At 37.6% G+C, this 16,668-nt stretch overlaps 1 protein-coding gene across 1 annotated transcript in view; it reads left to right on the top strand.

Annotated features, from left to right (window-relative positions):
* Positions 1 to 16,668, top strand: part of spock1 (SPARC (osteonectin), cwcv and kazal like domains proteoglycan 1) — a 205,514-nt gene that overhangs the window by 153,981 nt on the left and 34,865 nt on the right. The window contains exons 6-7 of the mRNA XM_041797800.1: positions 218 to 332; positions 12,346 to 12,478. Coding sequence (XP_041653734.1) covers positions 218 to 332; positions 12,346 to 12,478 — 248 coding nt within the window. The remainder of the gene's footprint in view (positions 1 to 217; positions 333 to 12,345; positions 12,479 to 16,668) is intronic.

Genomic DNA, 16,668 nt, shown 5'->3' with positions numbered 1-16,668 from the left:
GCTTACTTCATACCTTTAACCATCCTTCCTCTTGCTCTCTGCTCCAACTCATTATTTTTCTGTCTGCTTGAGTTCGTGGAACGAATGAATGTGGAATCAAAAGAACTGCCTGATATTTTGTTGCATCAACATTCAACTTGAGTGTTCTCTTGCTCCACATGCTTCCACTTTATCTTTGCAGCTCAGTGATTAGTGTGCCCCTGATCTTTTCCTGTAGGTTCAGATGCCACCAAGGACCCCTGTCTGAAGGTGAGATGCCCGCCTCACAAGGTGTGTGTTAGCCATGACTACCAGACGGCAATCTGCACCAATCACAAACAGCCGACTCACAGGTAAGAATGTGACATATTATCATAAAATTAATCGTCTATTTTCTTCATATTGGCTTTAGAAAGCCGTGCAGGCTGCCATGCTTATTAATTCAAATCACCCTAATCTACACCAGACATTTAACTCTTAATAGAAGATGGAAATATAGGATTGTGATTTGTTGTCCTATGTGTGAAAGTGTGTATTTAGAATTTCAAAACAATATAAAAGCAGCCATTAACCGTTTTACTCATTGTTAAGTGTATCACTGACAACAGTGCAGGACATTTAAAACTGTGGACATAATTGCAGATTAAGCTAATTTTCTTCCCTTTAATATATTCTTTATTCTTTGACCTTATTAAACCAGCAGTAGGAAATAAATCAAGTGGTGACTCTACTGCTTGTGCCATCGATTAATGTAGACATTACTGTTGCAAATACATATGAAGTAAAGAGCAGTACTGTAAGCATGTATTTAAGTTCTCTGCTCAGACTCCATTGTGACATCTCATCCTCTGTGTACAAAAAAAGTCTGCGGTCCTTCACTGACATAAATGAGCGAGGATTTTGCCTGAGTAACCACTGCACTGGCTTTCTAACAAGTGTCGCAGCACACTTAGTTAATCCAAAATTTTATCCATTGCTCTAAAATGCACATATTTTGATGTGCTCTTTATTTGTATTCTTTCAAAGGTCACATATTATGCAAAATACACTTTTCCAGGCCCCTTTTTATGTGCCCCTAGCCTGTCCACAACCCCCCAAGAATCAGAAAAATCCATTCCCTCCCCCCCTCTCTTTCTCCATCTTTCAGAAAATGTGTGCTGAAACAAGCCATTCTCAGATTTTCCCTCTATGATGTCATGTGGGGAGTTAGCACCGCCCCTAGGTTCGGTTGGCTGATCCTTCTCTCAGCTGGGAGGATCACGAGAGCCACATCCATTAAGCCACATCCATTTCCTGAGAGGGGTGTAGACAGACAGCTCATTAACAATGCTGGAGTGTATTTTCAGCAACAAACTTCATAAGCATGTTTTGTGGACCTCTGAGACCAATATAAACTTGTCTTAAAGGGGTCAAATATGTGACCTTGAAATAAGGAGATATTAGGCTGGTTTGTGTTTTGCTTTTATTATGCCCATTCTTTGTTTTTCTGTTTTGTGTTATGTCTGATACATCACAAGCTGTACCAACTATCACAGATAGTTCTAAATAACACTCAATGGAACAAAGTATAAGACTCGCCAATGTCAGTTTCAAGTCAATAATAATGAAAGAGGGAAATCTAGAATGATATACAAGTCTGGGACTTTATGTTGCTTTTTGTCAATGAACCGAACCCATACTGAACCGCGAGCCCAAAACCAAGGTGTGAACCAAACCAGACCTCTGTGAACTGTGAGATGAAGGTGTTAGATGAGATGTTAAAGTTATTTTATGAGGAAAATTCTGTTAATATCAAGCAATTTAAAAAGTATTTGGGTCAGTGAGACCCTGAAAAAGCATTACTCCCTTTTAAGCCTCAGAGGTACCCGTTCTTAGTGTTACTGGTTTAGCTTATCAGTAGAAAATTAAAAGAAGCAAAATCTTTAACACTCTGGACAACTCTTTATCTAACTATTCTGTTCTTCCGACCCTGGAGATGCTGGAAATATATCCTTTTATCGTCAGAATCACAAATATTTTTTCTAAGATTCTAAATGCCCGAAAATCATGACTTTTAAATGTACTTTTATCATCCGTGGTACTTATTTTTCCAACTCTCCAACTTCCTGGTACACAGATGCGGCAGGAGATGTGAGGCATGTAAGCTGTGCTTTTAACACTAGTAGCATTAGCTCTTGGTGCCCTCGATGTAAACACGACTGAGTCTGATATTTTGGGTCATGGGTCGGTGCTCGTAGTCCCACAACAAATTAGTCAAATGGAAAATAAAAAGCACCACAGATGACAGTATTACCCGCCAGTCTAGGTGGTAGTAATACTTGTAACTGTGTGCTAACCACTACTGATCAACCTTTCTTCTTTTCTCAGTGAAGAATAGAAAGAAGCAGGCACAACAAACACACAAAAAAAGAAAAGTTGGCTTCAGCTGTAATAGCAGCAGACCTGCTAGCTTCTTATCTCTCACCAACTTCTCTGCGCCATTTTGATCCCTTCCTTTAGAACTAATGTTTGTGGTCACTACTCCCCTCTATTTCCACTTTTACCTGTGGTGTCCTGCAAGGTTGGGTTTGCTGCCCCTTGGCCAAATCTTTCATAACCGCAAAGCCTCCTTTCACTGCTACACAGATGACACACAGATAAATCTTCCTCTGAGACCTGAGAATCCTGTAAGCCTAGCTGCTGTTACAGGCTGTCTTAGTGTCTTAACTGCTGGATGGCTCAGTATTTTCTTCAACTCAACAACTCAAAATCTGATAAAATGCTTTTTAACACTCAGAACTCCTCTCACATCATCAAATCCAATTTTGGTACCTTCTCAGAAAACATCAGACCCACAGTCAAAAATCTTGAACTAGTATTTAACCCAGACCTCACCTTCATAACCCATATCAATGAAGTTGTCCAGCCATGCTTTTTCCATATCCGGACCATTGCCAAAATAAAGGCAATACTCACCCGATAAGACCCTGGAAAAATAATCTAAGCTCTCATCTTCTCAAGACTTGACCACTCTAGCTCTTTTCTCTCTGGTGCCAAGAAAAATCCATCTCTGCTGTTGGTTTTAACAGACAGCATCACATCACCCCAGTTTTAGAATTAATGTTAAGATTTTATTCATCACTTTTAAAGTACTTAAGGGTCTGGCTCCAAGCTACTTAACTGAACTTTTAACCCCCTACAAGCCAGCCCACAGCCTCAAACCTCAGGAGGGGGCCCCCTGGTAGTTCCAAAGTCGAGACTCAAAACTAAATCTAACAGGGACTTCGCCGTCAGGGCCTCTCAACTTTTGAACCACCTACCTGAGGTAAGGCATTCAGAATCAGTGACATCTGAGTATTATTGTTTACGAAGACTGGGTGTGAAAGAAGAGAGGCTGTCTTTGTCCAGTGTATATAAGATGACCGCAAAAAGTGTACTTGATGCTGTTTTACTTCTGTCTCTTTAAGTCCAGACGTACCGTATTACACTCAGCAGAAAAATAAATCAAGTCAATATGTTGTGTGTTAGCAGTGTGTGAAAATCAAATCTGCTTCAGTGACAGATGTACAGAAATGTGTTCTCAAAACCAATTAATTTGAATAAAACTATCTTCTTGCTCTTTTGATTTTGTCAGCACCCAATTTGTTTGTGTTTTCAACCTTGTTATGTTGCCAATTTTAAGGTTTTCAATTTTTCACTTGAAGAAGCATTTCCCCCCAGAAGACTTCTGAATGTATTTTCTCCATCTTGGCTTTAATTGATTTCCTCAAGTCATTAGCTCCTAAGAACTAGGTTTAAGGCGTTTCTTTGTTTTTTTATTAATTTCTCCTCCTGTTGGCTGCATAATATGTCAAACTGTTTGCTTGAAGTTTGTATTATTCCCAGCAGCATCACTCACTGAAGCCATGGAGTGTGATATTATTTTATTTGTGAGTTAATTCAGTTAAAGGAAGCAGAACAGAGGTTAAGTGGCCTGTGAGGTCAAAACCAGACTTTCTAAATATTTGCAGACAGTTGTTGAAGAACAAACTACCGTAGCATAGATACCACAAATATGACTCACACTCACTTACTTAGGCCTCAGTCACATGAGAACAGAAGAACCCTTTTGGAAGAGAGGTAGAACATCTTCAAGAACCTCAATCACATCCAGTGGCACTTTGATGAAGATTTGGATACTTGGTCACTTCCTTCGAACAAAATTACACTTTTGATCAGATGTGTCTATTAAATATTTCCAAGCCATTCAGTGGTGGACTTGCTGGTGTGATTTGGATCATAACCCGCCTGAGCTTGAGGTCACAGACTGATGGCTGGTCGAGAGCAGGCTTTGAGACTCCAGCAAACCACAGTGAGAGCCATTATCCACAAGTGGAGAAAACTTGGAACAGTTGTGAAACCCAGGGGTGGCCAGCCTACCAAAATTACTCCAGGTCCACAATGACATCCAGGAGGTCACAGAAGAACCCAGAACAACATAAAAAAAACTCACTTGACTCAGTGATGATTCAACAATAAGAAAGACACTAGTCAAAAATGGCATCCATGTAGAGTTCCAAGGCCAAATCAACTGCTGACCAGAAAGAAGACAAAAGCTCATCTCACACTAGTTAAACAACACCTTGATGATCCCCAACATTTTTGGGAAAATGTTCTGTGGACTGACGAGACAGAAGTTGAACTTTTTGAAAGGTATGTGTCCCATTACACAGCATTTTATAAAAAGGAAAGACGTACCAACAGTCAAACATTGTGGTGGTGGTGTGATGGTCTGGGACTGCTTTGCTGCTTCAGGACCTGGAAGACTTGGTGTAATCGATGGAACAATGTTTTCTGCTCTCTGCAAGAAAACCCTGAAGGAGAATGTCCGGCCATCAGTTTGTGAGCTCAAGCTTAAGCACGCTTGGGTAATTATCCGAAATACACCATGCAAGTCCCCCTTTGAATGGCTTGAAAAAAACAAAATGAAGGTTTTGGAGGGTCCTACTTGACCCAGTTGACTTACAGCTGATTTAGATGCTGTGGCATGGCACTTTAATCAGGCCATTCATGCTCGAAAACCCTCCAATGTGGCTGAATTTGAACAATTCTGTAAAGAAGAAAGGGGTGGATTTCCTCCACAGCGATGTGGAGAGAGACTAATTTGGTTATCATAAATGCTTTCAAATATGCCATCAAGTGTGGCACAACAAGTTATTAGGTAAGAGGGCAATGACATTTTCTTATGGGGCCAGGTAGGCTTGGATGGCTTTTTTCTTCCCTTTTTGAAATCATCATTTGAAAAATCCATTTTATTTACTTGTGTTATCTTTGTCTAATATTAAAATTTGTTTTTGATGATCTGAAACGTGTAAGTGTGACAAATGTGCAAAAAAACAAAAAAGGAAACCAGGCAGGGGGCAAGTGCTTTTTCATAGCACTGTAGATAAAGAGCTTTATAGTGAAGCTTTAAGGCAGGAAGAGAACAGGCAAGAAACTTTTTTATCATCACATCTGAAGAAAAAGGTAGCAAAAAACTAAATACAACATCAAGTCTCAGATCAGGATTTAGAGTGAAATAGCTTTCTTCTTAAAAAAAATGCAGCTGCATACTTTGAAAATGCAACCGGTTGTTTTGGTAGGATAATTAAATAATACAGAAAATGTTACCGCCAGGGGAGGGGGGCATAGTCCAAGACTAATACCACATATTGTAGACATACAGTGTTAAGTCCTGCAAGCAAACAAAACTTTATATAAGAGTTAAATCATCAGAAAAATAATAGAAATTTAGCATTGGTAACGAGTCAGAGTAAAATGTCCTTAACTATTGCATTCAGATAATGCTAATACAAATAATCCTGTGTCCTTAGCATCAGGAGACCAGAAATCATAAAATCACAGGAGAACTACAAGTTTGTGTGGGAACTGTGAAACTGCATGATAATGAGTCCAACTTGAAAGTAATTTCTAAAAGATTACTTTGCCTTTCTAAAGTGGATGTGCTTTTCATTTTGAAACTTTTCAATGTCTTTCTTCTTTTTCTTCTTCTATTATGGGTGAGGACATTTAAAGTTTTATGGGTTTTTTTTTTTTTTTTTGAAAGGATGCATGTTATCATAGAAACCCTGTATCTTTCAAAAAATAATCTCTTCTTTGTCCATGGTGTTGTGTTATCTTTGTGACCAATTGGTGACCTGTTGCTTGAACAGAATAAGATATTATGTTGGTATAGTGATAAGATGCCACTATTGAGAGTCTGTGCATTGTGTTGTTTTGAAGTTGACTGGGTGCTTTGTGGGTTCTCATTCCTTTTTTGGGTTGATCTTCTCTCTGTGGATTGATGCCTAAGTTGGGCTTCTGGCATGTGCCATGGACAGAATTAGTGCTGTGGAAGTGCAAAAACTGACTGGAGTGCTTGGAGTGCAGATCGCTGCAGAGTATGTGGAATTTGAGGATCAGTTTTGAGCAGTGTTGGGCAAGTTTCTGAAAAATAGTAATAGTTACTAATTACTGCTAGCAAAAACTGAGTTAGTTAGTTAGTCAGTCAGTCAGTCAGTCAGTCAGTCAGTTAGTTAGTTAGTGCATTGTAAAAGTAACTAGTTACTTTGAAAAGTAACTCGGGTTACTTTTTTTGCTTCATTCCTCATTATTGTACACATTTGTGTTGTTATGGCAGTGTGAGAGAAAATAATGCAAATTTTATAGAACATTGTAGAAGTCATCATGCTGGAAAGTGGTGAACTGAATCTTTTGTAAATATGAATTAAATAATAGTATTTGTGCATAAATATTCAAAAATGATTTGAAATCTACAAATAATAAGAAATGAAATTGGTTTTGGACTGTAGAGAAAGATTGATAGCCTTAATAACAAGAGGTGCACAAAATAAATGTCTGTTATTTAAGTCCCTTCTGTGGTACAGTACAAAATGTGCAAAATGCAAAAATCCAAGATGGTGGAGTCTATGGAGGGGACGGTCGCTATGTTTAAATGTAAAGCTTATTCCAAGTTAATTAAAAAAAAAACAAAAACAATTTTATATAATCATGTGATAAAAGACGTGTTTAGAAGGAACTAAATGTATGTTTAATTTTTTACCATGTTTATTTCGCTAACTGCTATTAAGCTAAATACTACATACTGCACCTTTAATGGGATTCTGTAAAGTAAGTTGTATTTTTGGATATAAGAACACAATTTATAATTGATATACTAGCCTATATAATTCATGCCTACAATCCTTACTGCCATTCAAATGTACTTCTTCTCTTGCATTAGATCCTTTTAAAAGCTTTCTTTGTTGTTTGACTTTTTCAGAAGATGTGATGGTGATGTGGAGGTAAAACTGCTGATTTGTGGGAGGAAGGTCAACATTATGGCCTTATATTGATAAAACAATTATTATGATGAAAGACATGATTTAAACCATTAACAGTGGCTGGCTTAATTATTATACATAAATATAAATGCTGTACTTTGTCAGAGTACTGTGTTAGATATAGTCAGTTAGGGTTAGTGATTTCATTTATGGGATTGATCTAATAAATCAGTGCTACAATGAAAAAAGCTATTAGTTTGTAAAAAAATGTTTCTATTTAGAGGTTTTCCTCAGACTTCCAGACTGATAAAGAAATAAGAAGCATTATGCCTTTGATTCTTGTCTATTGAAAATGCAGAAAATGGTATATACTTACCAAATTTTCCTAGAAAGAATCCTCTTAACATTGCTCTAACTTAGCCCCCTCTCACAAACCCACCCCCCATTTTAATTTAACTGTTTTCACTCAAATTCACCATCAAATTGATTTTTATTTTCTATTAAGAGGCCATCAAACAGAATGTCTCAAGCATAAATTGTTCTCCTTTGCTGAAACGATTGAGTCCTAGTTAGTTAATTCACAGCATCATAAGAAGCAAAATTCATATATAATGAAAAACACCATGAAGGATTTCAGTCATTTTGTAAATCTGTCTCTCTCAAATCAATTTAGAGGCTTTCCAAATTAAAACAACATGGAAAACCCTCAGTAAGACCTAGAAGAACATTAAAATATGAGCAGAGAGATCACAAGCTTGTTTCTATTTGGGGTAGGCTTTTATATCGATTTCTTTTTGTGGCTTTTTTGCTCTGTAAATATTTATCATGCACCAAATTCCCCAGCGAAGCAGATCCAGTCCTTCAGCTCACACTTACAACTAGAGCACTTTCATTTGCTTCACTGCATTTATGCAGAGATCCTGACAGTGGAGGAGGAGGATTAATGTGGCGGTAGATGAAGGAAAACATCTTAAACATCAACTCACAGGATTATTATAGCACAGTATTTTTTATCTACGTTTACTGTTTTATTTATCAGTGCAATGGAAATATTTAATGTTTGGGCAGTGATGGGGCTTTGTAGTCTGAAGCTTTTAAAAGAAACAGGAAAGAAGATGATGTGCTCCATGTGATATGAAGTTCTTCAGAGTATAATTGTCTCTTAAGGGACTGATTGAGGGACTCTTAATGGTTTTATTCATTATTTGTAAGCTGTTAGATATTTTAACAAAGCTTTTTTGTTTTTTGTTTTTTTTTTTTCTTTATCATGCAAGTTAGATGGTTTCTCAAAAAGACTGGCATACTTTAAGACCTTCCCAGGTTGAAAACCACTGTACTGAACTGCATTAAAAGTTAAATCTTTTTTTATTTTATTGTTTATACTGGCATCCAGAGTATTCACAAAGAGAAAAATACAAAACATTATTAACATGTTGTGCCTGCTTTTACAAATTTTACGTAAACGTTAAAATGAATAAATTAAGAATAAAATAAGAAAATTAGACAGCTCTACGTTGTATAAAGAGGACTGCACGGCAGTGCAGGGATTAGCGCTGTTGCCTCACAGCAAGAAGGTCCCTGGTTCGCTTCCCAGTCAGGGCCTTTCTGTGTGGAGTTTGCATGTTCTCCCCGTGCATGTGTGGGTTCTCTCCAGATACTCCGGCTTCCTCCCACCACCAAAAACATGCTCATCAGGTGAATTGGTAACTCTAAAATTGGCCTAAGGTGTGAATGTGAGCTCTGTAAATGTCATCCCTGTGATTGACTGGTGAACAATCCAGGGTGTATAACAACTGGGATAGGCTCCAGCCCCCCCCCCCCCCCGGCGACCCAAACAGGATAAGTGGTTTGGAAAATGGATGGATGGATACATTGTATATTAAATACATTTTCCAGCTTCAAATACATTTCCAAGGCTTCCATTGTCAAAAGCATCAGTTTTATTCATCAAGTGATGTTTCTACTCCTTAATTTTGCATTTCCTTTTTTGTGTCCAACAGATAAGCGTATTCACAAAAAAAAAAGGTTAATCATTTTGGTGATGCAAATAAATGAGAGATAAATGAATGAAAGGATTTGCCCTGTCCATGAGATGTTCAATCAGTGTTTCATCAGAAACAGTCGCTTGTAGTGGAATCTTATCAGATAGTCTGAACTTCAACTCTTTCCACCTTTCAGAGTATCTGGGATTGCTCCAGTATATAACAGGTCTCAGCTGGGCTGCAAGGAAGTACTCACAGAAACTTTGTGAGGACATACCTCCCCTCCTTATCTTTTATCTCCAAAATTGGTTTGTAAATGATAGCAATGTTTTTTTTAAAATTGCAACTCCCCTTTTGTTACCAGATTTATGTGATGATGAAAAAACATTTCTTAATCCCAGTCACCCCAGTTTTTTATGTTCAACTTCATTTAAATTAGTCTCCTGTAGGAAGGCAATGTGTATTTTTCTTTTTTGTTTTTTTAACCTTGAAAGTATTTTACTCCTCTTAACTGGATTATGTACCCCATTTATATCGAAAGAAATTCTATTAATCTCCTGAATACCTTGCATTTTTCAGTATCTCATCTTCTGATGTTTTGAATTCAAGAACCTTCACACATTCCTCCATTTTAACAAAGAAAATTATTGAGTAACATAGAGAACAGAAATAGAACATTTTGATTTTAACCCTTTAGGCTTCCACATGGTAGGTCTGACCTATGACTTTACGAGAGCCAGTTGGATTTAACTCTGAGGGAAAACCCTTGCCAGACACAAAGAGCCCTCGCCAGTGTTGTTGGCAAATATGTAGTTTAATTCCCATGTCAGCCGAGCAGACAGATCCCTCCTCCACCTGGTTAATCCAGTCCCGGCATGGGCTAAACGTTCCCCCATTTTCTCGACAGATTGTTCCAGAGAATTTGTATCTGAAGTCAATGCTGCCAACTTCTCATTATTCTCCCATCTGAATGTTTTGAGCTCTGAAAGTATTGTAGCGCCAACAGTTTCCTCCTTTTGTTGACTGATCTCGAGGTTAGCTTTAGCACTGGCTAAAGCTAACCTAGCATTGCACTGCTGGAAAAAAGTTAAAGGGTAAGTTGCTGCCTCAAAGACATGCAGCCACCATGAAAGTCGTTCACGCGGGAGTCTAAAAGTTAACTTTAAAGGGAGAAAGGTGTTTGTAGTTCATTTGTACTTCCAAAGGGCTGCATCATGTCAGACTATGCAACAAAGCTCTTGTCCCGTCTTGGCTGACAGCCTGGCCACATTACAAGTTTGATTCCGACAGCTCATCGTATGCCGATGTCATCATTGTCTCAGCGACTGTGGCTGCGTCTTACTTTCCAATATAGTCATGGATGAAAGGATTGGCACCCCTGGAATTTTTACAGAAAATACACGATTTCTCCCAGAAATTGTTGTAATTACAAATGTTTTTGGTATACACATGTTTATTTAATTTATGTGCATTGGAACAGCACAAAAAACATGAAGAAAAAGCAAAAATTTGCATAATTTTACACAAAAACGGTCTGGACAAAATTATTGGCACCCATTTACAACTGTGGGTAAATCAATTTATTTCAAGCATGTGATGTTCATTTCAACTCACCTGTGGCAGTAACAGGTGCTGGCAATAAAGAAATCACACCTGAAGCCAGTTAGAATGTATAAAAGTTGACTCAACCGTTGTGTTGTGTGCCTGTGTGTGTCACACCAAGCATGGAGAAGAGAAAGAAGAGCCCAGAATTGAGGACTTAAGAAGCAAAATTGTGGAAAAATATGAACAATCTCAAGGTTACAAGACCATCTCGAGAGATCTTGAAATTCCTTTGTCCACTGTGTGTAATATCATCAAGAAGTTTATAACCCATGGAACTGTGGCTAATCTCCCTGGACGGGGACAGAAGAGAACAACTGACAAAAGAATGCAACCCAGGATAGTTGAGATGTTGGATAAACATCCTCAGTCAACTTCTACACAAATTCAGGCTGACCTGCAGACTCAGGGAGCAAAAGTGTCAGCTCGGACCGTATGTGATCAACTGAATGAGACGAAGCGTTATGGCAGGAGACCGAGGAGAACCCCACTGCTGACAAAGAGACATAAAAAAGCCAGACTGGAGTTTGCAAAAATGTACCTGACTAAGCCTCAGTCCTTCTGGGACATTTATGGATAGATAAGACTAAGGTAGAGCTTTTTGGAAAAGCATGTCATTCTACTGTTTACAGAAACGGAATGAGGCCTACAAAGAAAAGAACACAGTACCTACAGTCAAACATGGTGGAGGTTCAAAGATGTTTTGGGGTTGTTTTGCTGACTTGTTGTCACATATTTTGGTTCTAGGCACACATCTGCCACCCACTGAAAATGAAATTGTGACCCACTTTTGGGTCCAGACCCACAAGTTCAGAGCCAAGGACTGAAACTCTGAGCTTTAACTGTAAATACTGTCCTTTACCCTAAAGTTCTTGAAGGTTTTAAAATCAATCATCAGTCATGTTTCTTAAAACCAACATCATCCAAACCGCTCTGGAGTTGCATCAGGTAAAGGTGAAAGCACAGCAGCATCTCATCTGGTCTTAATATTTTTTACACACAAATGTTGCTTCTGGTTTAAGTTAGTTAAAGTACCATTTAATTAGACTTTATATTATTACAGAATTAATTCGGTAGCTTTTGTGTGAGTTTTTGTACCTGTTCTCTTTTTTGTTGTTACAGTCAGTTTTAGTGCAGATATTGAAGATGTGTCTCTGACAGAAAAACATGAGGCAGAGTTTCTGAAAAAAAATTTTGAACAAAAGGGAAATAGTATCTGTTATATATAATAAAAGACATTATAAATGAATTCTGATATTTTTATTGGACAGAATCAGCAGTCTTCACTTTGTAGTTGTTCATGGTATAGAGTCTGTCTGGCTCTAATTCTACCTTCGCTCCAAAGATAAAGAGGCGAGAAGTGTTCAGTGAGAGCACTTAGAAAATGGCAGCATGCTTTGGATCCCACATAGTTATTACTAAAGATGATGGAAGGAATAATTAGGAGCCACTCTCTCTTCAACAAATCCAAATAACTGACCCTCTTTCTCTGTCTTTTTCAGTGTGAAACCCAGGAAAGGCAGTGCAGGACATAAGCACAGAGTTGAAGCTGGTGCTCATGGGAAATGTAGGCTCTGCTCATCACTTCAGTCAAGTCCTGTGTGTGGCTCTGATGGGCACACTTACTCTTCCAAGGTGAGAACTCCCCTTCCATTTAGCTCTCTTTGATTGTTCTTCCTATCTTTCTAACAGATGTGAATCACACATCAGGAGCTCAGGGGTTTGTCCTGCTGTGAGCAGTTGATGGATGAGTAGCGAAAATGAGTGAGTAGACCACTCTGAATGCACGCATCATTGAATGCAAGTGCAACGATCTAGGGTTAGTTTACTGTTCTCACTGAGTTGATGCAGTGTCCTAGTCGCCATTTGGAAAAAATGACATTGTAGCATTCCTCGGGATGCATCAACTGTCTACCTGCAGCTTCTCAAATGACACTGATAACATTATTGCTAGGGGAAATGGGCAGTCACAAGAAGAACAAGGGTGGAGTAAAGGGGGTAAGAAAATGAAAGAAAGAGGCCTTGGCCATAGATGCAGCAAATAAATGCAAAATTAGATATGTTTGCCTGTATGGTACTAGATTAGTCTTCATGTTACCCGCGTGGCTATCTAAGTAGCTTAGCTAATAATGGTGTGACAAAATCACCTTGTGGTTACACAGTGAAGGAATTGATCATAGCAATGATGAGTGCAAAAGAGTGATCATATCCCACTGGAGGGGCGTGTTTCAGCCAAGCAGAATTGCGTATGGTAATGATGACATGCTGCTGCCTACAACTAATTCATAAATTCCAGTAGCTTTATGAATCCTGTTTAATCCAGTATGTATAACCTGCACTTTTGCTACATCTCTTTTTATCTAAAAAAATTGGCTGTGGGTAGCGTATATACCAGGACAGCTTTAAATGATGAGTATGAAGTTGTAAGACACAACATCATCACCACAAATGCATAAGACCTAACACTCTCAAAAATTCATCCCCTTCATTGTGTATTGCCGCTTTGGCTTTACTGTTGGAATACATAACAACAGTAACCGCAGCAGCAGGGGTTGGTGCAGCTCTATTTTTCTGAGATGATTGAACGCATTTTTAGTTTTAAGCAGACAGTATTTAATAATTCTTTTTCATTGTACTCATATTATTTGAAAATCATCTTTAATCTGCATAGTTTTTCCAGAATGCCTTTGGGCATTAGACACTTTTGTACCATGAGTGCAGTCACTGACTCAGCTAGAGAAGTCCCGCCTGTGGGGAGCAAATGTAAAATACAATGGATGATACGCTGAACACGATAGAAGAGGACTTTCTGGTTCACTGTGTGTTTTTCACTCATTGTCACTTGAAGTTCCTTAAATTGGCCAACCTTGAGTATAAATGTTCAAGCTTAAAGGATGTGATATAAATAAGAGAAAATTGCAGTTGACAAAAAAACATGTAGCTTTACAAAAATATTTAAATATGTTGTTTTGATTTGGATTTAAAATTATTTTAAAGTAGGAAAGGAATGAGTAATAATCACTTTAAAATGTATTTCCACTACATAAAATCTTCAACATTACCAATTTCAACAAAAAATTTTGAGCAGTTTCAACTGTTTTGGTTTTACAGTGTAACTTACCATACCTAGTAGATGAACACATTCCAAACCATGAAAACAGATGGTATTTATTTAGCAACACAGCTGCACAGAAACTGCTTGTGGACTTCATATACCAGGGTGACATCTCTCCTGATATTCTGGACAAAAACACAATAGCATCATCCTCTGGTACATTATTATTTTAGAAGTAACTACATTAAAATATGAAGTTTGTGATTTACAGTTTTTTATGAAAGAAAACTAACCTGGTTTTCACTCACTCAAACCTGACCAGAAATTCGGATTACTGTATAATGTGTATTGAGCTGCATAATTTGGAGGAAAAGCTCATTTTAAAATCTCATAATTTGTGGTTTATGTGGACCTTTTCCTCAGTGACCGTCATCATTATTCAAATTGTTTGCTGTTTTGAAAGCAGGGCCTCCAAACAAATGCACTTTGGGAGCTGCTCCATTGTAAAATTTCATGTTATTTTCTTGTTTTTTAGTGAGATAATATTCTGAACCTTATCCTTTTTTACATTTTCACTAATCTGTTTATTTCCATGATAATGATTGAGTAACAGCTCACAAATAACTAGTCTTTTCAGCATGTTTTTCCACACATGCACTCTAATTTCATTCTGAGTTTCATTAAATAATGCTCAGCCACAAAGTAAAAATACCACGGTAAAGCAGAAAAAAGAGCTAGATTTAACCTTGGAGTCAATGTGGATTCAAGTGAAGGAGAGCAGAATTATGGGGTCTGTACTTAGTTTCTTTCATTGCATATTGTTGCATACATCCATATTCACATTATTACCAAGTTACTGGATGTCAGTGGTGTAACACAATACAGTACAGCTTCAATAAGTAGACATTAACATCTCTTCTGTGCTATTATCTTTTTCTTTGGAAGAAATATTGGCATAATACTGGGAGCTGGGAGCTTTCAGGACTCTCACACACTATTGTCACTTGCTCTTTGTAGTTTCATAATAGCAGTATTACAGTCAGGGACGTTCCTTCAGCTGACCCCAACACACTTAGTTTTATCTTTTTGAGGAGACAGAATCAATAAAAGCAACGCTATGAGGGGAGAAGTTCAACTGTGTTTATGTTATCTTTACTAGAAAGCCTGTTATTCACATATAAAAAAATGTTTTTTTTCTAATGATGGAAATAAATGAAATAGCAGATACTTTGTTATTACTCTGATAAAAGGGTAACACGTTGAGGATTGAAACATTGTAATATTGAGGACCTAATTCTGCATTCTTCCAAATCTGAAAGTATTTAACATTTACTTCCTGGATCTGTGATGGAGTCTCATTGGTCCATTTCATACTTTCATAATGTCATTGTTAGGCAACATTAACTAGCTTATGCTATCTAATTATCACTAACATTTACTTTGGTGATGACGAATTTTTTACCTCCACTTCCCAAATGGCAGCATTACTGACCTACAGAGAACAGAAAGACGCAGATACTCTGCTAGTTGTGCAAGTCATGTAATATTGTCTATAAACTGTTCTGTTTTGCTATTTATTACCATGCTTTATCAATTATCTGTTTCTTAAGATTATTCAGAGTAATAGCTTCATAGAATGACAGGATCAGATGAACAATACCCCATTTACCTCATATGATAGGATGATGGTTCATCTCTGATTCATCAATAGCACCCACAGTACTTAAAGGCGCCTCTCCAGTTTAATAATGTAATTTTACGACGGCTTCTAGTCTGATGCTCATTACATTATACCATGAAGGTTCTCAGTCGAGTTATGTGTTTGTTTCTGTTTACTTTTAAAGAGTGTAATTTTTTTTTTTTTTTTTGCAATCTACACAGTCATATGTTCTTTTCCTAGCTATACATGTGCAGGATTTTTTACATTTTACTTATCTCTATAATGAGGTTAACAAATAAGCACCATATCTTGAACATTTGAAATTGAAAATATCGCACATAACCACTGGATTGTATGTTTACGTGTTTATTTATTTGTCCTTGAAACATGTTCACATGATGACTCTTAAATCAGATCATGTGACTGTCTATGTGATTACCTTCACCTGTATATAATGAGGTGCTCTGCACTTTAGTCTGATGAAGAGCTACTCTGCTCGAAACGTCACATTGGTGCAATAAATAGTTATATTTTTGGAGCCTTGCAGTGTGCAAGACCTCTTTCTATTCTGTTTTTTTTTTTGTTTGTTTGTTTTGTTTTTTTTTTTTTGTTTTTTTTTTTTTATTTGGGATGACAGCCTGCAGCCGTTCATGTAGTGTTTTTATCAAGTGTCAGACACGTTTCCTGAAGAATCCCCACCCATTCTTCATTGGTGAATCTCTCAAGCCTCTCTAGATTTGATGATCTTCTGGCATGGACCTTGGTCTTCAGTTTAACCCACAGATTTTCAATGGGATTTAACTCAGGGCTTTGTGCAGTCCAGTCAGTAACATTCAATTTGGTTTTCTTGAGGTAGATCTTCCCCAGAAGCCACGTATGTTTTGGATCGTTGTCGTGTTGGAAGAGGGATGACCCAGCTTTGCTGCCGACTGCTTGAGGTTTTCTTTCAAAATCTCCACATATCCTTGTTTCTTCATGATTCCTTCTACCATTACAAGATTCCTATTTATTTGAAAGATCCCCACATTATAGTACTTTTACTCTCACTGTGTGGATGGTGTTCTTTGGTTTATACGCCTCTTCCTTATTTCTCCAAACTTAAGCAACATC

This window comes from Cheilinus undulatus, linkage group 10 (assembly GCF_018320785.1).
Source record: "Cheilinus undulatus linkage group 10, ASM1832078v1, whole genome shotgun sequence".
Taxonomy (NCBI): domain Eukaryota; kingdom Metazoa; phylum Chordata; class Actinopteri; order Labriformes; family Labridae; genus Cheilinus; species Cheilinus undulatus.
Note: the sequence above shows the minus strand (reverse complement) of the source record. Positions and strands in the feature narration are given on the sequence as shown.